The sequence below is a fragment of the Hyperoodon ampullatus genome (assembly GCF_949752795.1).
Source record: "Hyperoodon ampullatus genome assembly, chromosome: 1".
NCBI lineage: Eukaryota > Metazoa > Chordata > Mammalia > Artiodactyla > Ziphiidae > Hyperoodon > Hyperoodon ampullatus.
The window spans coordinates 127,805,734-127,828,730 of NC_136914.1; the positions used below are offsets into that span (position 1 = coordinate 127,805,734).

The 22,997-nt window shown below is 56.9% G+C and overlaps 1 protein-coding gene across 1 annotated transcript in view; it reads left to right on the top strand.

Moving 5' to 3' along the window:
* Positions 1 to 22,997, top strand: part of ABLIM2 (actin binding LIM protein family member 2) — a gene marked incomplete at its 3' end in the record, with an annotated part of 152,975 nt that overhangs the window by 64,973 nt on the left and 65,005 nt on the right. Inside the window, exons 6-8 of the mRNA XM_079700805.1 lie at positions 2,423 to 2,516; positions 13,543 to 13,630; positions 18,079 to 18,137. Coding sequence (XP_079556931.1) covers positions 2,423 to 2,516; positions 13,543 to 13,630; positions 18,079 to 18,137 — 241 coding nt within the window. The remainder of the gene's footprint in view (positions 1 to 2,422; positions 2,517 to 13,542; positions 13,631 to 18,078; positions 18,138 to 22,997) is intronic.

Consider the following 22,997-nt stretch of genomic DNA (forward strand, 5'->3'; position numbering starts at 1 on the left):
CGGCCAGGAGTGGAGGTGCATTCTAATCCCTGGAGATCAGGAAACTTGAGTCAGGTGAGCCCCCAGACAGCACAGGGGAGGAAAGGGTTACAGGCTGAGCTCAAAGGAGCAGCTTCTCTGAGTGCAGAGCGGCTCCCTCCTGCCAGTTAGGGGCTTTTTTGGCAACTTCTATCAAAGACTATGCTAGTTCTTGATGCTCTGAGGGAATAGAACCATCACAGGAATTGACTGGGGTAAAAAACTGATGCAATAAAACTTCAGAGAATAAAACACACACACATACATGCATGCACACACATGTGCACGCGAGAGTGGGTGTACACTGGGGGAATCCGAATCGGGTCGCTGCATGTGCCAGTGTCAATTTCCTGGTGGACCTTGTACTCTAATTCTGTAAGATGTGAGCCTTGGGGAAACCTGGGGAAGGCCGTCCTGGTTTCTCTGTCCCGTTTCTTACAACTGTGTTTGGATCCACGATTATCTCAAAATCAAACATTGCCAGTGAGAGGCCCCACACCAAGATGAGCCTCTGTCCAGGCTGGGTCAGGCTGGGGGGGTTTCTGGCCGCTTGGGCCAGGACCTGTTGCCTCTGTCATAGTAAAGGGAAGGGGTGAGTGACACGCCAGGGCAGCCTTGGGCACAGAGCAGTTAAAATGAAACAAAATGACGCCCACAGCCCCCAGAGCGCTGCAGCCCCTCACACCCACACAGCGTGTATGTTACTTAGCAGCCTCCGGAACAGCCCGGAATTCATGATGAGGGCGCGGTGGTGTTGCCATGGAGACGTTATCTTTGAACCTGCTGGATTTGCTGCATGTACAGCCTTTTTTGGGGAGAGGTCAGGGCCCTGAGGTCAGGGCATTTGAAGGTGGACCCTAAGGGCCCAATATACATGTCCCCTCCCCTGTGGAAGGAAGGGCTGCTTCATTTCTGAGGCTGCAAAGAAACACCGGGACCTCACCCCTCCTGCCGGCATCTGTGTGACCCAGACAAGGTCCCGAGCTTTGAGGAAAAGAGGGCGCCACTAGCTGCAGTCTCCCAACAGCTTGAGAAATCTCACCTTCTCTTAGCAGCTGAGCAAAAATCAAAACCAAACTGGGGCTAACACGGCAACTTCAGCAGTGCGGGGTTGGGGGCAGGGGGGATGATGCACCAGAGTAACGCCCCCAACCCTGCACCCGCCGTGCCAGTCGCCTCCACATCCAAGTCCCATTGGGCTGGACCTGGGGCCAGGGGGACAGCCCCAGTTGGCTATGACAATGACAATGGCCTCAGCCACCGAGTGCCAGGCGCCGGCCATACCTTGTCTTCCTTAGACCTTGCTCTTATCAATCCCACTTTACAGCCAGGAAGCTGAGGCCCAGACAGGTTAAGTGACAGCTGGGACTGGGCATTTGAGTGCAAGCCTGTTCACTCACCACTGCCCAGCAGGGAGCACTGGCACCACCTACGACATCGTCACTGCCACCCGTCCCATGGTGTTGACCCCGTAATGATAATTAATGAGCTCCGACTGCAGGCCAGATACTGTCCAGGCCTTGTGCCTGCGTTGTCTTCCATCCACCACCTGCAAACCAGCTGTCTCCGTACAGTTCAGTGAAGGGGGCTCAGCATTAAAGCAGCCCACCCACGGCTGCCCAGATATTCAGGAGCAGCACCCACGAGGGTGTCCCGCTTGTCCCAATTTCCCAAAGCCACAAGCCACGCGTGTGGCGCGTAGTTACGCCCGCCATTGCTGTGCGCGGGGAGCACGGACGCATCGCTCCTTCCTGCGCAGCCTGATGCCCCTCGCCCCTCGGGTTTCGAGAGCAGGAAGCTCCCAGCCACACCCAGGAGGGTGAGGGTCGGTCCCAAGGCACACCTGCCGCTTGGCATCTTGTCACCCTCAGACCTGGTCTCCAACGTGGGCGCCTTTGTCACAGCCCCTTGTCGGCTCACGTTTTTCTCCAGTGCCCCAGACCCCTTTCAGAATGAACAGGAAGCCACCCGATGGGTAAATAGACTATTTCCCACCCCGGATGTTAAACATCGGACAGAATGAACTGGAAGGAAGAGCCACGTCTGCGGAAACATCGTTTATTTCCCAGATGCAGCTTTGATTCCTTGGGCTCAGCCTTTGGAGCCCTCCACCAGCCCTCGCTCGCCCCCTGGGCAGGCGGCCCCACCTCTTGCACCTCAGTTTGTCCACCTGTGAAATGGGGTGATCTTTGTGGTATTCCTCCTGGGGCTGCCCTGATGACTGAGGGGCCGTGCTGGTGCCCATAAGTGCCCCATACACGCTGTTAAAGGGCTGTGTTGTTATCCAGAGTAGGAGGAAGTGGGCGTTTGCCCCTTGGACGTGGCCGCTCTCGTTGGCGAGGACTCTGAGGGCTTGGGGGTCCTGGGGGTGCCCCCGCCGTCCTGACTCCCGGCTCTGTTGCAGGGACGGGCTGCCCTACTGTGAGGCCGACTATCACAACAAGTTCGGGATCCGCTGCGATGGCTGTGAGAAGTACATCACGGGGCACGTGCTGGAGGTAAGGAGACCAGCCTGGAGGCTGTGAGCATGACACTCGCCCGCTCTAAGTCCTTCTCTGGGCACTGGGGCCTGCCCGCCCCCTAGGAGTTAACAGAGAGGATAAGAAGGTGCCTCTCGTGGCGTCTGCGGCGTATATTTGTGCAGGAACCTGCACCCCTGAGCCTTTGCCTCCCAGCTCTGCCAGAGGACACCTTCCAGGGTCTGCTCAGTGAGTGCCACCTCTTCCAGGAATACTTCCCTGCAATACTCTCTCACCTGTGCCCTTTACACGTTGACAGAGAGGTGGGAAGAACTTGCAATCCTGGTTCAGCCCTTTGGCATCTAGATGGGAAATCTGAGGCTTGGCAGGTTGAAAAGGGAGCCTGGGAGGCAGGGCTGGGTCCACAGAGGCGACCAGGTCACCCAGCGACTTCAGGTTGGGGCATTTCTGGGGTGCTGACAGGTGCGTTTCTTGGTCTGGGTGGTAGTTACACGGGTGTGTCCCTTTGTGAAAATAACACGTGTTATGCACTTTACTACATTTGTTCAGTGAGATCAATCCCATGGGGTGAACAGGACCAAATCCACGCCCCTGATGCTCTGGCCCAACCTGCCCCTCCACCCCACTCTGCAGCCCCTCCCGGGCTCTGCGCTGGGGCGGGTGGATGGGCCATCCCTCGGCGAGCATATGGTCTGTTGGGGAGGGCAGAGGTAACCAGAGGACCTGGGGGATGGGGAGGGGGCAGCGCACTGGGAGAGGAGGGCCCCGACCCAGCCAAGGGGCCTGGGAGCCTTTTCCAAGGGGGGGTCACAGAAGCAGCCTCTGGGGGTGGGAAGAGAGGTTGGGGTCTGAGGCTGCAGGGCCCAGGCCACCCTCCCAGACAAGTGCTTCTGAACCCTGGAAAGCCTGGGTCGGATTTGCATACTAGAGAGCTTCCTCAGGCTGCCACTGAGGCTGGACTCGAGGCCAGAGGCCGGGAGGCCAGCCAGGAAGCGCTGGGCATTCCCGCATCCCCAGGGACTCCTGCCCTGCCCGCCCCACAGCTCCAGCCCAGCCGTAGCATGGCTCAGAATGCCTTGGTGAATTGCACGTTGAGCACTGAGCTGCTTTTCTTGATATTACACTTGACATCAGAGCTGCAGGGAGAGAGTTGCCCCAGGGCCTCAGCTCCAGGTAGCGGGGAGGAGAAGGGGGTGGCCACACCCACCCAGAGGGCAGTGAGGCCCTCCCCACCATCTCCCCATTTCCCAGATGCCACAGTGGGAATGGTCTCAGGCTCTGTGCAGAGCTGTGCCCTTCTACGCCCAGAGGCCCCTGCGGGGGGCTGTGATTACACCCTCATTGACTGTAGAGAGTTTGCAAAGCACAAATAAGGGGGCAAGTCACTGGCATGCGATCATATTTAGCTGAACTTTTTGGCTGGATTCCTTCCAGTTTTTTCTCTCTCCACATGTCAGAGTTGGCATCAAACCATTTATACATTATATCCTGATTTTTTTCAACTCCCGTGTCCTATTTAATAGATTCCTATGTTTTTGTTTTGTGTTTTAGGGGTCTTTTTGTAAACAGCTTTATTGGAATATAGTTCACATACCACACAATTCACCCATGTAAAGCGTGTGATTCGGTGGTTTTTAGTATCTTCACAGAGCTGTGCACCCATCCCCACAGTCCATTTGAGGATGTTCTCATCACCTCAAGAAGAAGCCTGTACCCCTGAGCTATTCCTCCCCTACAGCCTGAGCCCGTGGCAGCCACCAATCTACTTTGGTCTCTGTAGAGTTCCCTGTTCTGGACACGTCATATAAATGGAATCATCCACTATGTGTTCCTCTGTGATTGACATCTGTCTCACAAGATAACATTTCCAGGTGCATCACACATAAGAGTGTTTCAGTGTTGCATCGTATTTCATTGTAGGAGTAGACCAGAATGTTTTAGGCTGATCATTCATTGTTGGACATGGCACCGTTTTTCCACTTTTTTACTATGATAAATAACACTGAGATGAACATCTTTTTTATTGCATTTATAGTTTTCCTTAAGATTAATTCACAGAAGTGTAGAAACTGAGCCAACAACCATGAACTTTGTAAGGGTTCTTGACACTTATAAATTGCTTTCCAGAAGGTTTATTCTGATTTACATGCTTATCAACAGAGCACGATCTTTCCCATCTCCCACCCTGGGTGTAATCTTTATGAAATCCTATGTCAAGTTGATAGGGGAGAACGTGGGGCTTCGCTGTTGTTTGCTTCCCTCCCACCCCTAGTGGTGCCGGGTCTTCTTTGTCATTTTTAGCCAATCAGAGTTCTTGCATTTCAGTTATCTTCCATCAGCATTGCCTGTTTATACACTGGGGGCTCCATGTTTTTCTGACGGAGTTGGGCGGGTGGTCACGTGATGAGACTGTTGACCTCTCATCTGCTGAACATCTTGTATGTTTTTCTTGGGTGGTGATCACGCCTCATGTTTGTACCCCCATCCTCCGAACGTACACGAAGGATGCGTCCTCCCCCCGTACCCCACGGTGACGTCTCACCTGGCCCTCCCGTCTCTCCAGGGCTCTCTCCTCACCCAGACCCTGCTGCAGACCCTGCTCTGGGGGAGTCTGGGCACCCGCCACCTCCGGCAGCAGCACTGAGGCTTCTGGAGGATTCCCCCGGCCAGGGCCCCACCTGCCACAGTGCCTGGCAGTTCAAGCCTGTTTCTCTCTGTTCCCCCAAAAGACTATTCCAGACCTTCTTCGCTCTCCTGGGCTGCTCCCCTCCCGCCCCAGCCAGCCAGCCAGCCACAATGACCTTGTCTAAGATTTAACAGAGAGAGGGTCAGACGTCACTCAGGGCTGTGAAGCTTCTACCCCACCCACTCCTGCTCTTCCTGACGGAGGCTCTGTCTCTCCTCCCAGACACAGCCCCCAACCCTGTGCTCCGGTCCGAACCCCGCCCACCTCCTCTGGAGCCTTACCCTGCCATCTCCTTTCCTCCCTGGGGGCCACAAGCCACCCTCCTGTTGGCTTGCTGAAACAGCTCAAGTCGCCCCCATTTAAAGAGACTAGAAACCTGTCACTCTCACCTGTCCAGGTCCGCCAGCCACTGCACTGCCTCTTCAAGCAGCTCCCCAGAGCGCCAGCCCCCTCCCGCCCTGCTTGGTGCCCTCACTCTGTGGGCTCGTGTCTGTGTGTCTGGGAGAGCGTGTGCCGGGCTCTCGGCCACTCGCAGGGCCGAGCCCACTCGAACCCAGGAGGCCCAGCTCCCGGTGCCTCTTCTTCGCCTAACCGCCTGGCCTCTCCCTGCGTGGATGTTGGTTTGTGCTCCATTTCACGCCACGCTGTGATACCTGATGGCCTAAGCGGGGAGCATCTTAGGCTCTGTGGGCTGGGCAGTTGTCGCTACAGGTGTGTGACTGTAGCCTGGCCTGCTTCCGGTACCCTTTGGGGTGGGCGGGACATGCCAGCCCCGGCGGCCTGCCCTGCCTCCCCTGGTCCTGACCCTGAGCCAGCACTGTGCCTGCCGAGGCCTGTCCAGAGACGTCACCAGAACCTCCTTGGGGATCTGAGGGGTCGTGTCTGTGGAGTGTCCCCCAGCTCCGCACCGGCCACGAGGTAGCTGATGGGGGGTGGAGGCTACACTACTGTCATTGGACCATCAGCGGGCCTCCCCCTGATGGATTGGGTGGGGAGGGCAGGGGTGACCCCGTCTGCAGTGTTAGCGTCCCTGGTACTTAATGGGCCAAATACAGACTCGGGGCGTTTGGGGCCTGTGGATGGGGCCCCTCTGGCGCACTCGGGTTTATCCTCAGGAAGGGACCCCCTTAATTGTGAGGACCAGGAGAAAAACAGGTCTGGGGTGGAGGATAAAGAGCCTCCCAGGGAAGATGAATGCTTTTGTTTTCGCCCCTGCGGGCGGGCGAGCTCCGCGGTGTGTAGCAGTTGAGTCAGCGGGACCTGCACAGCTCTGAGCATCCTCCTCGACGAGGCGGCAGCTGCGGGCAGGCGGGCGGGGACAAGCTGGCTCCACAGAAGGGAGCAGCCACCGTGCTGGCACCACCTGGGCTCAGCCCAGAGCGTGCTGGCACCCAGCTGGGCGTGCAGCGGGCTCTTGAGGGGCGGCAGGTGGCAGAGGACAGGACCTGAAAAAGAAAGAGAAGGATCCAGACCACTGGCTGGAGAGTGAGGGCATCTCTGTGCCCCCACTCTGTGCTCCCGTCCTCACGGTCACACTGCCTGTTCCTGCCAGCCTGTCCCGGGTGCGGGGCTGGACAGGGGCCGAGGGGCCGACTGCTCGGACTGGGCTCTGGTGCCAGGACCCCGTGCAGGTAGGAAGCTCCCTGGGCTGATGGGGAGGCCACACTGGCTGCAGGTGGGTGGGATTGCAGGGAGCGGGGCAGATCAGCCAGGTGCAAGGCCCCCAAGGCACCTGCCACCCCACCCCGATTTGCCTCCTAAGGTGCTTTCCTCTCTGGAGACTGAGTAAGAGAGCAGCCCGGGCCCCTTCCCCGCCCCCTGCAGAAGCCCTCAACCTGTGCCACGTCTGTGTGCACTGGGCCCGGTGCCATCTTATGCTGGGCGCCCGCCCATGAACTGTGCATTTGGTGGTAGTGCAGTTCCCCCCACTCCCTCTATCACTCTAAATATTTAGCATCCTCTGCTGCATGTTTTCCTGCATCCTGCGTGTCTGGGGTGTCTGTCCTGATGAGCCTGCTCCATGCCAGGTCTGGGTGTGGGAGCGTCCTGGGTCCGGTGGGGACCTGGGAGGGGCTGACACAAGCCCCCTTCCCATCGCGGGGTTGGCTGGCTGGGAGGGGGGGTGCAGGGCGAGGAGCAGAGGTAGGGGGCTGGGAGCAGCCCTGCTGCAGTGCTGGCTCCTGGGGATGGAGTCTCTCCACAGAGAGAGCTGGAAGGTGGCTGTGAATTACCAGGGGACAGTGGTCTAAGCAGATCAACCAGACCAGAGCTGGATGAGCAGAGGGGGAGTTGAGTGAAAGGGAGTCCCTGGCCGAGTCCCTGCCATCACCTTGCTCTGTACTGGTTCTCACAGTATTAGCAGAACAGGTGGGCGGGGGTGGGGAATGGGGTGCGTCTTGCTCAGCCCCATCCTCCTTATAACCCTGGCGGGCCGCTGTCTGAGCCCCACCTGCCTCCTGCAGCCTGGCTGTCTCCCTGGTAACGAGAAGCCCAGGGTCCCCCTGGGACCACTAATTAATCCCTTCCTCCCTTTATTCCTTCCTCTGTGCTTCCATCCCTCCCTCCCTCCTTCTTCCCTTCCTCCGCTTCTCCATCCACCACTCACCTTCCTGAAGGCTCACTGTGTCCCAGCCTGGCCTGGGGGCGGAGTTCCCGGTGAGGATGGTGGCAGGGGTCCCCCTGCCTGACCTGGAGAAGCCCTGGAGGGAGGGGGGCGGCCAGCTGAAAGTTTCTCCATTTCAAATCGACCCTGTCCTGCAACTCCAGACGCTGGTGTGTTTATTTCTTCCTCTTTTCTCCTTGGCACTTCCTTTTCACCCTCCTAAGCCAGCAGGACTTTTATCACTGGGAGAAAACAAACCCTGAGTTCCGAACAAATAAAGGCCTTTCCTAAGGACAGAGGTTAAGTCAACTTCCCAAGACCCCAGCTTCTCTCTCCCTTTTTAAAACTTAATGAATGTGTTTATTTTAAAAACACTCTCAGAGGAAATACCTGTTTATCATAAAAGAAAAATCATCCATAATGAATGTCATCACCCAGAAAAACTACCGTTAGCATTTAGACTTCATCCTTTTAGATAGTGTGCCCACACACAGACACACACACACACACACAAAGACACACAGATATACATAGACATACACACAGACACAGAAATGCTCACAGACTTACACACATAGACACAGACACACACAGAGACACAGAGATACACACGGACACACACACAGACACAGATACACAGATACACACACATAGAGACACACACAGGGACACAAAAATACACATGCATATATACACAGACACACACACACACAGAGACACAAAAATACACACGCACATACACAGACTCACACACACACACACACACACACACACAGAGACACACGCTGACTTGCCTTCAGCCTGACGCCACGTCCCTGCTCAGCACCCAGCAAGGATCAGTGTCTTCTGTCCTTGTCCTTGACCATCGGTCCGTCAGCGCATTCCCAGGCATCTGGGTTGAGGAAACCCAGAAAGGGCGCCAGGCCGACGTCCTTACTGCAGGACTTCTCAGAGCCTTGATAGCTGACGTGCCCAGAGGTGGAGTATGTTACCTCTCTGCTCCCACACTCACTGGTCAGAACCCCCCTGTCCTCTAGGACCCCGTTATGTATGCCTGGAGGATACTGTTTTCTCGTTCAGAACATCTTTATGGGACAGCCCCTCTGCGTACAGCTCTGCTCTAGGACCTGGGACAGCAGAGAATGAGGGGGCAAGGCTTAATCCTGGAGCGGTCACCCCAGTCCTGGAGCTGGGGAAGAGAGAGGAACAGAGCCCATACAGAGTCAGGGAGCCACGCCAGCCTCCATGTGGTCCCCCGAGACCCTGAGTCCAGAACGAGACCCCGAGCTCAGAGCAAGCCTGTCCCAAGGCCTGTGGCGTCAGCAATGGGGAGGGGGCAGGGCTGAGTCAGGGGTTCTGGAGAGGGTCTTTGCTGACATGGCACAGAGCTGGGAGGGTCTGGGGTTGCAGACCCCTCTGTGAGGGCTGCCAGATGCTCCCCCCCGCCCCCCGCCTACTGCATCCTTCCTGCTAAAGATTTTGATTAGCTTCTCGGTAAATTTCATTTGATCGGTGCGCTCTGAAGATTAGGCCTTTTAAGATCTGGTTCCAGTTCTGGTCATTCACAAAGGAGACTAAAGCTTCAAATTGGGGGATGCGCCAGGAGCAGCCACTGGGAGCTGGCTGGTCTGGGCTGGGGGCTGTGCGTCCTGCAGCGGGGACCCAGGGGAGGGCTCAAAAGCAGGCGGAGGCACAGCCGGTTCTCCAGGGAATGGAAGAGGCCATGGATGGCTTTAGGGAGGAAAAGGGAGTGCCTGCTTCCGATGGGGTAGGGGAGGTCCATCCCTCCGTGCTTCCCACAGCTGGGGGAGGGGGGAGGGGTTGGCTGCTCCTCTCTGCAGGGAGGGGAGGGAGTTTCTGGAGCCCAGAGACACTACCACATCTCCACGGTGCCAGCCCGGTCCCTAATGTCCACGGTAGGGCCGCGCTCAGTACCCTCCACTCTGCCTGGGTACCGCTGAGGAACAGCGCTTGCTCTGTGCCCCCGGAGGCTGCGTTCCTAATGAGCCTGGTTCTGTCTGATTAAAGATGACAGCCACTTGTCAGAAGGCACAAGACATCGTTTTCAAACCACGCACTGCAAAATCTCATGGGCTTTTGATACACTTTTAAAATCTGCGCCATCTTGAGTCCCACCTGGGTCAGGGGCTGCGCTGCCTCCCGGACTGGGGGCTGGGGTGATGGCACAGATGACTAAGGCCCTTCTAGGACAGTTGTGGGGAGGAAAGGGCTCTGATGGAGCAGGGGCTGCTGCTGGGTGCCGATCACGTGGAACGCCCCGGCCACCGTGGCCACTGCGAGACAGAGCAGAGCAGCAGTGGGGATTGATGTAAGGGGTGAGGACTCTTTTATTTTTGACTTCATGAGCCTGTCTTGGTCGGCTTGGGCTGCCATGCTATGAACTGCGAGGCTTAAACAACAGACAGTTGTTTCTCACGGCTCTAGAGGCTGGAAGTCCAAGATCAAGGTGCCAGTCCACTGGGTTCCTGGCTTGGAGATTGTCCCCTTCTCCCTGTGTCCTCCCATGGCAGAGAGCTCTGCTGTCTCATCTTGTAAGGACACTAGTGTCCTTATAAGACATCATGGGGGCCCCATGTGGCTTTTCATGGCTGAATAATGTTCCGTTGTGTTTCTCACACTCACATTTGGACCTTTGGGCTGGTTCCACCTTCTGGCTATTGGGAATAACGCTGCTGTGAAGATTTATGTACACATTTTTGTGTGGACCCATGTTTTTATTTCTTTTGTTCTCTTCCTTTTTCTTAAATACCTAGGAGTGGAATTGCTGGGTTGTATGGTAGTTCTGCGTTTAACTTTTGGAGGCACTGACAAAGTGTTTTCCACAGTGGCTGCACCATTTTACATCCCCACCACCGATGTGCAAGGCTTCCAATTTCTCCATATCCTCACTGGCACTTGTTATTTTCCGTTTTGTTTTGCTTTAATTATAGTCGCCCTTGTGGGTGTGAGGTGGTGTCTCATTGTCGTTTGGATTTGCCTTTCCTTAATGACAGTGATGTTGAGCATCTTTGATTTGCTTCTTGGCCGTTCCTGTATCTTCTTTGGGAAAAAATGTCAGTTCAAGCCGTTTGCCTATTTTTTAACTGGACTGTTTGTCTTTTTGTTGTTGAGCTGTAAGAGCTTTTTATATATTCTGATCCTAAACCCTTATCAGACCTATGATTTGCAAATATTTTCTCCCATTCTATAGTTCGTCTTTTCACTTTCTTGATAACGTCCTTTGATGCACAAAAGTTGTTAATTTTTGTGAAGTCCAACTTATCTATTGTGTTGTTGCCACTCACGCTTTCCATGTCATATCTGAAAATCCACTGCCAAATCTGGGGTCAGCAAAATATACCCCTGTGTTTTCTTCTGTGGTTTTATACTTCTGTGGGAAAACTCTTTTACTGGCATGTAACACACAGAGGATTCCATGAATCTCACACAGTGGACACACCCAAGCCACCAGCACCCAGACCAAAAAAACACATGCCCAGCACCCCAAACAGCCCACTGGGGCCCCCAAGGCAGCCACCACCCTGACTCTGACCATATAGATTCATTTGCCTCATTTTGAACTTTGTAAAAATGGAATCCGTGCTGCGGTGTCTGGTTTCCTTCCTCAGCCTTGAGTCTGTTCTAGGCCTCCAAGTTTATTGCTCAGGGTGTGGGGTTTGGGGGTGCATGGGCATGGGGTGCACACCACAGAGTCAGGGAGCCCCCCAGCTGGGGACAGAGGCCACAAAGGCCAGACTCCTGGGCACCAAGCCTGGCTCCACCCCCTCCTGCTGTGTGACCTTGCTCAGCTTCCTCCACCTCTCTGTGCCCTGATGGAAACAAAGATAGTCATGAACCTCACAGGCTGTCACAGACTGAAGACCAGTTAGTGTGTGAAAGGGCTTCTTGCCTCTCCCTGTAGAATTAAGCGGTATCCCCGTTGCTGCTATTTTTGGAGACCGGGGGCGTTTGCCAGCTGCTGGGTTGGGGGGTGCTTTCCAGAGGGAAGAGTGTGGACGCTGGGCCGACCCCTGGCGGTGGCCGCAGGGCTGTTTCTCTGCTCAGCCTTAATTCTCATTGGTCGGGCTGGGGTTTCAAGCCTGTCCTCTTACAGACTGTCCCCACGGCTTTCTCTCTCCACCTGACTCACGTGTAGACATGCCGTGTAGATGTGCTGTGTAGACAACAGTGTGTGCTTTCTCCCCCAAGTGGCTGTCACAGAACTCCTGCTGTTTGATGTCATGAGGGTGGGTTGTCCCCCCGACCCAGAGTGAAGGGGGTGCCTGCCTGAGGAAGGTGTGAGGACAGGTCAGAGGTCACAGTGTTTAAAGTGCATGAGTCCTCAGTTGACACCTGGGACCTGATAACAGGTGGTTTCTATTAAAGCGACAGCGCTGTTCCAATCCCCTGTCTGTACCTCAAGGATGGAGCTGCTCTGACCGCTCGGCATTTTAAGGCTGAAATGGCAGCTTCACCCTCACTCTGCCTGGGCCCGGTGCTGCAGTGTGACCTGCTCCCCAGGTAGATTCCTGAGACTAGGGGTTCCTGCAATGGCCCCGTGCCAGGCCCTGCCCTCGGAGGCTCACTGTCTAGTGGGGAAAAATCACCCGAAATAATTGTCAAACCCTGTGAAAATGGGGCTGTGGGAGCCCAGAGCAGGGAAGCAATCAGGGGAAGCTTCCAAGAGGAGGTGGCATTGGAGATGAGATCGGGAACATTCCAGGTGGTCCCGGGTGTGAGAGTGGGGAGGGCAGTCCTGGTGGAAGGGGCTGCAGGTGCAAAGGCCCGGAGGCTGCAGAGCTGGCAGGACTGAGCACTCAGCATTCTCACGCTTCCCCGAAGCATCCCTTTGCCTGGAGACATGGGTGGGCCATGCAGACTGGCACTTCTGGTCCCACGCAGGAAGGGAGTCTGTTCTGGATTCTTCCTCCCTGATACTCAGGGGTCCCCTTGGGCCTGGTTTGCACCAAAGGCACCGGTGGGGAAGGGGAAGGAAAGTGAGGTGCTTTTAATGAATTTGCACCCCGTTACTTACTGATTCAGGAGAGTATTACTAATTCAGTTTCAGAGAATGGTGATTAACCTTCGCATCTCAGGAAACAGTGAGGGGGGTTACATCCACATTTAGCAGCAGGCTGCAGCTGCACCCAACCCAGGTGAAGGAATAGTCACCGTACAGTCATGCTGAAGACAGCATTTTGGGGTGAGTTTTTTGGTACCATGTAGAAATAAGCCAAACTTGCCAATGTCCTTTGTTTTGGTTATTTCGGTATTAATATTTTAATCGAATTGAATGGGTTTCAAGAATGATAAAAACAGCAAAACGCTCATTGAGAAAATTGAGCGATACAGAGAGACAAAAAGAAAATGATCTATCACTTGCACCCCACCTGTCCTGTCCCTCCATCTGGGTAAATAACATTAGGTCCTCCCTCCCCGCCCCACCAAGATACAGAGGTGCCTGGGACCTGGCCCCCCTCTGCCTCGTGGGTGGGGCAGACCCATCCACCGCTGAGCCGGGAGGAGCGGGCGACACAGCTGCCCTCCTGGAGGCCGGTCTCTGCTCCCAGGCGTGGCCCCAGCGGGCAGGGGCCACATTCACACACCCTGGACGGCCTGGGGCACCACCGGTCCCGTCCCATCCCCCTGGGTGTGGGCTCTCCACCCCACAGCCCGCCTTCTTGCCTCACCTGAGCACCTGCGTGAGGATACACCATGCCCTGAGCAGAAACGCCTGTGCTTTGTGCTTTTTCCAGGCCGGGGAGAAGCACTTCCACCCTCTGTGTGCGCTATGTGTCGGGTGCGGCCGGATGTTCACGGAAGGCGAGGAGATGTATCTGCAAGGTAAGAAGAAGAGCGTGCTGCTCGGGACCCGAGGGCACCAAACAGGTGGCTCCCAGACCCACGCCCTGTGCTGGGTGTGCCCTGGCATGTCAGCGAGCTTTCCCGCTAGTTAGGGAACCCCGCCCCCCAGCAGGGATGGGGGTCCAGGGACCAGCAGGCTCTCCCCACCAAGCACCCGCCAGCGTCGGCAGAGTGACAGCCTGCCTGGTTTTGCATTGTCCATCCACATGATGTCTGTGAACCTGAGATGGACGAGATAAGAGAAAGGCCAAATTCAAGAGCAGGATCCAGGAGTGTTGGAAATTTGGGTCCCAGTAAACAAACGTAAATGGATGTGGTCTGTGGTGTCTGTGGTCGCTTCAAGTCTGTCCTGAAAGCCCCTCAGCCCAGGGTCCATGTCTCAGGGCTTTCCCCCGCACTACCCTCCCTTGATTGATGAGGGAGTGTGGAGACTACGGGCCACTCCTGAGGCTTTTTTCCTGGTCAAGGGAGTCACCAAAGTGTCGGTAAAGAGAGTTCTGGAGAAAAACATAGCCAACCTTCTAACCCATTTCGTGGCATTTCATGGGAAATCCCCAAACCATTCACCATTAAAATACTAATAATAACAATAGAATAAAGGCGAGGCGTTCTGTGTCCACCAGACCTGGAGAAGCAGTTGCCCCCTCCCTCCTTCTGCAGTCACCCTGTTCAGCTCGTTGCTGCTTTTGTTCAAAAAATTACACCAACACTCAGACCGGAGCACCCAGCTCCCAGCTATTGCTTTACATGTTTATTAACTGGGGTGCTAGCAGTTCTCCTTCGAGCTACACTTAGTTTTATCACCTTGAAGACCCACCCCATCCCTGTGGCTTATTCGTTCCCAAGCCTTGATAAAGAAAGATTATTTGGACACTTGTCAAAACGGTAGGAAGACGGTATTCAGGACATGGCAGGAGGGGAGGGGGACCAGGCCAACTCCGAATTTGACAAGGATGGGGGATTTATAACCAAGGAGGGGGTGGGGATTAGGGGAGGACGGGTGGATGGAAAATTACCAGGAGGAAAGGCCGAGAAGGATTCCTGCTGAAGACAGGCCAGCGGCCTAGACACAAAGTCAAAGGTGGGGCTGAGGCTCAGCAGGATCCTCGCTGAAACTGGGCTCGCAGGTTGAAGACCTTCCCCGAGGGGCCTGGGCGGGATGGGTTAGATGCTGAGACCCCCTGTCTCTGTAGTCACATTGTCTTTTCAAGGACGTCTGTGTCTCCGTGACCCCGGAGGCAAGCTGAGTAGGGCCAGACGGGCCATTAGATGACCTCACCCGGCATCCTTCTGGGGCCGTGTGTCACACAGGCCTCCCTTTCTGAGATCGAACCTCGTGGGGTGACGTCAGCCAGGACTGCCTGGTCCCCAGTGTCCCCTCTTGTTCTTCAGTCTTGAGAGCTTATGAAAGGGGTCCTTTACATATGTCTGGGTGGGGAGGGGTCACCCTGCCCGAGGCGCCCGCGCCCACTGTAAGTGGCACCTTCAGGGCGTACTGACGCCTAGCACAGTGGCATCGAGCCGGCAGCTTAGGGACACGAGCTGGCCATCAAGGGGACCCAGTCTCAGAACAAAGATGCTCTTCATGGCTCTGAGCTCCCTGTTTCTAATGAGGGACCTGCCCTGACTTTCTGTGGGATGTCGCAGCCCATCCCGTCCCCTCCCAGCCTCTTTCCCAGTCTGTGCCGGAAGGGTTCAGACCCAGTCAGTGATTTTCACGCCCCACTCCACAGAGCACCAGAGTCCTACAGTGAGGGGCCCCTTTGGGGCTCTGGCCCTGCCCTGCACGGACACCCTGAGACCCTCTGCCTGGTCCACCTGGATGCTGGGGCTCCAGGAGGGCGTATTTGACGGGTGAATCCCATGCAGTAAAAGCTCCAAGGAGCAGAGGTCCTGGTGAGCCCTTTGGCCTCCGAGGGAGATGAGGTGCCCCCCGCCAAATACCAGCACTGCCACCCAGCCCTGGACGCACCTTCCTGTCTGCAGACTCAGTAAACATAGGCGGGGGAGTCTGACTCTCACTAATTATCAGGGAGACCCAGATTAAAATAACGCGTTGATGTTATTTTTCCCACTGGGTTGACAAGGGTTAAAAGGAAAGACATATCCCCATGCTACAGCGATTGGATTGGAGGAAACGGGCGTCTTACCTGGCTCATGGGTGAAAACTGGGAAATTGCCAAGATGCCTCAAGAGCCTTAAAAATGCCCACACCCTCTGAGCCAAGACCCCACTTTTAGGAAGCCCTCAAGTAAATCAGAGAGATGGGGTGGAACTCGTGTACAATGGACTCCCCACAACTTTCTTTTTTTTGCGGTACGCGGGCCTCTCACTGTTGTGGCCTCTCCCGTTGCGGAGTGCAGGCTCAGCGGCCATGGCTCACGGGCCCAGCCGCTCCGCGGCATGTGGGATCTTCCTGGACCGGGGCACGAACCTGTGTCCCCTGCATCGGCAGATGGACTCTCAACCACTGTGCCACCAGGGAAGCCCCAACTTTTTTTTTTTAATATAAATTTACTTATTTATTTGGCTGCGTTGGGTCTTCGTTGCTACACATGGGCTTTCTCTAGTTGCGGTGAGTGGGGTCTGCTCTTCGTTGCGGTTGCAGCGCGCTGGCTTCTCATTGCGGTGGCTTCTCTTGTTGTGGAGCACAGGCTCTAGGCACGCGGGCTTCAGTAGTTGTGGCACATGGGCTCAGAAATTGTGGCACGTGGGCTCAGAAGTTGTGGCCCGCGGGCTCTAGAACACAGGCTCAGTAGTTGTGGCGCACGGGCTTAGTCGCTCTGCGGCATGTGGGATCTTCCCGGACCAGGCCTCGAACCCGGGTCCCCTGCATTGGCAGGTGGATTCTTAACCACTGCGCCACCAGGGAAGTCCCTCCCTGCAACTTTATTTAGAAATAAGACTTTGGAACTAACAGGCGAGCAGATAGAGACATTCTCATCAATCCGTACAATGCAATATTATGCAGCCCTTAAAGTTAGTTTTGATATTTAATTACGTGGAGAAATACTAAGACACTTTTAAGCAAAAATCTCAGGATACAAAACTGTGTACCTACGATGTATTTAATATGTATGTGTACACTGGAAGACAGCCTGACCCAAAGTGGGTAGGAGGTTACAGATGATTTTAATTTTCCTATATATTCTTTTTTAGGCTTGTTTAAATTTTAATTAAAAAAAAACAGCCATTACCTTTGTAACCATAAACAATGTTTTAAAAAAAGAAAAGCTTTCGCACAAACCAACCAAGGCCCGGTCTCTCTGGGAGCTCCGAGTTGGTGCAGATATTTTTTCAGGAAGGAGCAGAAATAAGTTCCCTTCCCCGGCGTTAACTTACGTGACCTGGAGGCTTTGCAGGCAGAAATGGGGTGTAGCTCCTTCCTCACCACACTTTTAAGCCCCTGCTGTGTGCCAGGCCCCTACTACATCCACTCTGTGTGGCTTGTTCGGGGGATGTGAGAATGGGATGGACAAGGCTCCCACCTCCATGCGGGGCATGGGCTGTCCTGGCAGCAGTGGATGTAAACGCGGACACAGCAGCCGTGGCTACCTGCAGAGGGTGCGTGAGTGGAGTACGGATGGACCAAGGGAGAAAGGAGGCCGGGCTGAGGTTCAGGGAGGCCCGAGGGGGGAAGCAAGCGCTCTGGGCCCTGAAGTTATTACCCCTATTTAGTTATATTAAATTCTGCCAAAGGCCTGACCAGGTAGGATTATTGTCGGCCCTGTGTGCAGGTGGGAAAACTCTGAGCCTTGGGGAGGTTGAATTTGAATTAGAAAAGAGCAGGACCCTTGGGGTCCTTGGGGCGCTTGGTGACCTGTTACCTTGAGGGTGGCGCCTGTAGCTGTGGAAGCTGGGCGGGGCCGGCATGAGTGAGACATCTCAGACACCCCGCGAGTGAGTGCAGGGTCAAGCCCCCAGCCTGCAGCCCTGATCTTCACCCCACATCTAAGGTTCCCACTTGAGGGTCCCTGAGGAGAGCCCTGCCCCAAAGCCCTCGTTCCCCAGGCAGGTCCCACTGGGCTCCGGCCCCCAGCTGGGCCTGGCTACTGCCCACCCACACAGAGAGGGGCCGATGCAGGTCGCATGGCAGCCCCTCTTCTCTCCCCTGCCTCTGAATAGAAGCCACCCGCAGACCCCCTCCTCGGAGAAGCCTCGTCTGGGTGCCCGGGGTTCCGAGGGACCCCATGGGAGCATCAGCTCATGGTGGGGTGTTTCCTGTCTGTTTCATGTCCTCCCCCTCCCAGTGGGGCTGTGAGCCCCCGTGATCGGCCCCAGGCCCAGCCCTGACCTGTGACTCCGGCACAGACGAAGGGGAGTGAGGTTCTGAGTGTGGATGCCAGCTCCTTCCTCCTGACCCTCCGCACGGCCCCTGCATCTCCGGAAATAACACTAACACTTCCCTCTTGGGAATCTGTCCACAGGCTCCTCCATCTGGCACCCGGCATGTCGACAGGCAGCCAGAACTGAAGACAAAAGCAAGGTTGGTGGAATTCAATCTCTTCCGACGCCTTTTCCCCGGCTTCTGCACTATCATCACACAGTTAAGAGGACACTGGCTGCGTCTGCAGGCTTGCCGGCCAGTCCTACCAAGCTATGGGGCAGGTGGCCCGAGGCCTGGCGGTGTTGAGGTGTAAATAGGTAGATCAGCTGCTGGGTGGGACCAGGGGCCTTCCCGCACTGGCCCTGCCAACCTCTTCCTTTGTTCAGTGGATGCTAATGGCTGCAAAAGTTTTGGGACAATGGCAAAGTTAGCGGGTCTCCAAACAGTCCCAAGACCATCCATACTTCTGACGCCAACGGCTAGTTCAAGGGGTCCTCACAGCTACCCACAGTTTCATTAATGTATCTGAAGGACTCACAGAACTGTTACAGCCCCGGTTACGGTTTATCCCTGCAGGGGGCTGGGGGAGATACAGAGTGAAATCAGCCCAGCATGGGGCAGGGTCCAGGAGGGGTCCGGACACACGGTACCATCGTCTTCTCCCTATGGAGTCCAGACTCGGCCCCTGCCAGTGACGGGTGACAGCGCACACGGAGTATCGCCAACCAGGAAAGCTCCGGGGCCAGAGACCTTATCGGTGCTCCATTAACTGATTGATTGGTTGGTTGGTTGACTGATTGGTTGCCATGTGGTTGATTTCACTCTCCAGGTGACATGACCCAAGACCACCAGAATCATAGGGTTGGTCTTTCTGGCATGGCCAGCCCCACTCTAAGAATTTTGGGTGCAGTTAGCCCCCTCCCTAAACAGAGACATCCTATCGGGTACGATCACCTTCCAGAAACTAGGGCAAGACCTCCCTCTGGGCCAGGCTAGACCACCCTCTAGACCAGGCCAAATTCCTTGCCCCTCAGAGGCCCTGTGCTGGGTGCCAGGCTGCAGGTGCAGTGTGAGGAAGGAGGCCTGCATGCCCCTGACCCTTCCGGGGCTGGCGTCCCAGAGAGAGGCAGAAATCAACGTCTCAACAAGCAGATAATGCAGCAGTGGTTGGCAGGGCAGGAGAGCGGGGGAAGGACCGACTTTACCTGGGACGGTTGGGATGGGGGGAGGTGGAGGCGGTCCTCCAGAGGAAATGAGCAGAAGCTGAGCCAAAAGATGAGACGGTGCCAGCCCTGAAGAGAGGGAGAGGGAGTGCGGTTCCAGGCAGGGTGGGGGTTCGTGCAAAGGTCCTAGGGCAGGAACAGGGCAAGCTCCCGTTGGCTTGGGTGGCAGTGGGGTGAGCAGGGGAGGGGTCCCGCTGCCCCCAGGCTGCCGCACCTCCGTCCTCACTGCTCCCTTTCTCCCCTGCACCTTTGCAAACACGTTCCTTCTGCCGGAGATGCCCTCTCGTGCCCTTGCATCATGCATCCTGGCAAACTCCTCCTTTGGGTTTTAAGAGTCACCCAGAATGTCAGCCCCTGAAGACCTTGCCAACTCCTGCTCCTGCCCCACGTCCTCAACTCACACCCTGCAGGCAGCTCCCTCTTCCCTAAAAGCCTGGAGGAAAGGCTCCAGTCTCTCCGTCCTGAATTCCCGGCTCCCACACGAGTCCTGGCGGGTGACACACTCAAGCGTTTGCGTGTTGAAGGAAGGAAGTGAATCCAGGTGAACTGCAGCCCAGGGGACCACAGGCCCTCGAGGGGAGGCGTGTCAGCCAGCTTCGCTCTGTCAGCACTACCAGGCCCTGTGCCAGGGAGCCCCCCACACCTGCAGGACCCCCACTAGGAGCCACGCCCTGCAGGGCCCCAGGGTAGTGCAAGTGGTCCGCGGGCGGCGTGGGGTGTGTGACCCACAGGACTCCTGACCCGGCCTCAGGACGCCAGCAACCCCTGGCTTTCCACTCTGTCCCCTATGAGTGGTGTCCCAGGCATGCCAACCCTTTTAAAGCCACCAAGCAGGCTACGGATGAGCTGGATGGTGGTGAGCCCTTGAAGACCCTGGCTACTCAAAAGCCGCATGGCAGCGTGTCTGCATCCATGTTTGGGAGATGGACAGGGAAACTGCTGCAGGGGGCGGGGGGACCCACGGGGTTGCTACCGTGCCTGGGTGTGGTGTGCAGAGTGACGCTGGGATCACTGCAGAGTTCAGACCCAGCCTTCTCGGACCCAAGCCCGTGGGATACCCAGAATTCCTTTCGGGGGTGAGGGGCTCGCTCTGCTGGTGGCAGATCTGGGTCAAGAAGCCGAGGTGACCGGGGTCCCTGGGTGGAGGCGGGGAGGGGCTGAGAGGAGCAGAGGCTGGAGAGTCAGGCAGGTCCCCCGGGAAGAGCGTGGGAGGTCGGCCGATCCGGGGGTCTCGGGGGCTCCCTGCCACTCTCTGGCAGCTGTGTTTGGCAGGAGGGACCGTTGCCCAGAGGAATTCTGCTCCAGGAGGAAAGGGGCAGAGCTCTGCTGCTGGGCGTACTTTGCTCTTACTGTTGACGCTGGTTCTGTTCGTTGAGTCCTTCAATAATACCTTGCACTGTGGGAGCGAGGGGTCCCCCCACCCTTGGCTGTGGGGGGTGAGCAGAGCCAGAGCAGAAACCTGTCCCCAGACCTAGCAGACACCGCGGGGGCTCAGGGCTTGGGAGTTCCTGGTGGGGCTGGATGGAGACCCACCTCCTGAACTTTGGCCCAGAAGACCTGATGGGGGCATGGGCTGGTGGAGGGGACCCTCCTCGTATCGGGCCCTCGGGCTGGGTGGGACCCAGCCCAATTCAGCACACTCTTGCCAAGCCCGTTCTGAAAGAACTGAACAGAGGCACACCCTCACAGTTTCTTCAGCAGTTGATTTCAGTGGGTTTGGAAGCCGCTGCTTCTTGGGCATCTGCCCCTTCGTGATTCATTCATGGCTCTCGGCTTGCGGCACCGAGGTGACTAAATCTCAAGCCCTGCTGTTCCTGATAGAGGCAGGAACAGGTGGACTTAGGGGCACGTTACGTCCGAGGGCCGTGGGGACCATCCTGCTACCCCTGGTGTGTCATGGCGACCTGGGGAAAGGTGGCCCTGAGCCGGGGTGGGAGGGCTGCGCGGAGGAGCTGGGTGCCCTGGGTCCTCTGTGTCCCCAGAGCCTCCCCTGACCAGGTCAGCATGCCCAGCACCAGCCCCTGGATTCTGGACCCACTGTTGAGCTGGCCTTGGGGCCTGCAGGGAGCCCAGCTGCTGCCAGGCCTGGTGGCAGCAGCCACCTCTGCTCCCAGCCTGGAGGCCACTGGCCCAGCAGAAGCGAGGCCCTCTGAATGCTGCATGCTGGCAGGGAGGAAGGGAAGGCTTGTTGCCCCAGGGGCTGGTCATTGCCCTGGAGCTGGCTTCTTGGGCTTGTTTCCACAGATGCTTTGGGAACGTTTGGGGCAGAGGCCAGCAGCCTGACAACAGCTGCCGTTCGTGTCCTGGGACAGGATCCAGGCCCCAGTCATGCCCTGCTTGTCCCTTGTTTCACCCTCCCCGGGTCCCAGCCCCACCTCTGCCCCTCAGAGCTTCTTCTGTCTCGCCCGGGAAATGAGAATAAACTCTGGGCCTGGTGGGCCGGTCAGTGAGTGGGCACATCAGTGGGTGGACAAGGCAGTGAGGGGGTGTGGCAGTGAGTGGGCAGGGCAGTGGTGGGCGGGGCAGTGAGTGGGCAGGACAGTGAGTGGACAGGGCAGTGGTGGGCAGGGCACTGTGTGGACAGGGCAGTGGGTGGGCAGAGCAGTGAGCAGTGGTGGGCGGGGCAGTGAGCAGGACAGTAGGTGGACAGGGCAGTGGGTGGATGGGGAAGTGGTGGGCGGGGCAGTGGGTGGGCAGGGCAGTAAGGGGGTGTGGCAGTGAGTGGATGGGGCAGTGGGTGGACAGGGCAGTGTGTGGGCAGGGCAGTGTGTGGACAGGGCAGTGGGTGGGCAGGGCAGTGATGGGTGGGGTAGTGAGGGGTGTGGCAGTGAGTGGATGGGGCAGTAGGTGGATGGGGCAGTGTGTGGACAGGGCAGTGGTGGGCTGGGCAGTGGGTGGGTGGGGCAGTGAGTGGACAGGGCAGTGGTGGGTGGGGCAGTGGGTGGGCGGGGCAGTGAGGGGTGTGACAGTGAGTGGACAGGGTAGTGAGTGGACAGGGCAGCGGGTGGGCGGGGCAGAGGGTGGATAGGGCAGTGGGTGGATGGGACAGGCACAGATGATTTTCCCTGGGCACTCATGTCCCCTTGGAGATAGTTCTCCCAGCCAGCTGACTGCTCCCTGCCCAGGCGGCAGATAGAAAGCTGTACTTTTCTGTATTGTTCGCTGCCTGCAAGGTAGCTAATGCGCATGAACCAGCCAGACCTGGTCAGCTCCGGGTCAGCCCAGCGGGGTCTGCTCAGGGGCCGTCAGCCCCTGAGAAGTGCAGCAGAGGTGGCGTCACTAACTCCCCTGAGTCTGGCCTGTGGGTGGAGACAGCTCCACTGTTATGTGAGAGCTAACTCGCTCATCTGGAGGGCTGCTCAGCAGTCATCTAACTAGTGCCCCTCACGCCAGGCCCAGTGGGCTCCAGGACCCCCGGGAGCCAGCTCCATCTCTGCGTCCAACAACAGGGGCCAGCACCGGAGTCCGTGCCAGGCCGAGCCAGGATGGGGAGGGCAGTCCTTCCTCACTGCCTGGAAGGCCTCCCTGACTGTGTGCTCCCCCGGGAGATGGGTGCCCCCCTGGACAAGGACGTGCGTCTGCTGAGCGTGCCCAGGGAAAACCCGTCGGAAGGCTGTGGTCCTAACTGCTCGTCCCCAGTGCATCGTTGGGCAGTGGATCACATGGCCATTCAACACACAGCCACTGAGCACCTGCTGTGTCCCTTCTGGGCTGGGTACCGGGAACACAGAGGTGAATAAGACCAGCGAGTCCCTGCCCTACAGGAGGGCCCATGTCATCTGGCAGGGTAGACAGA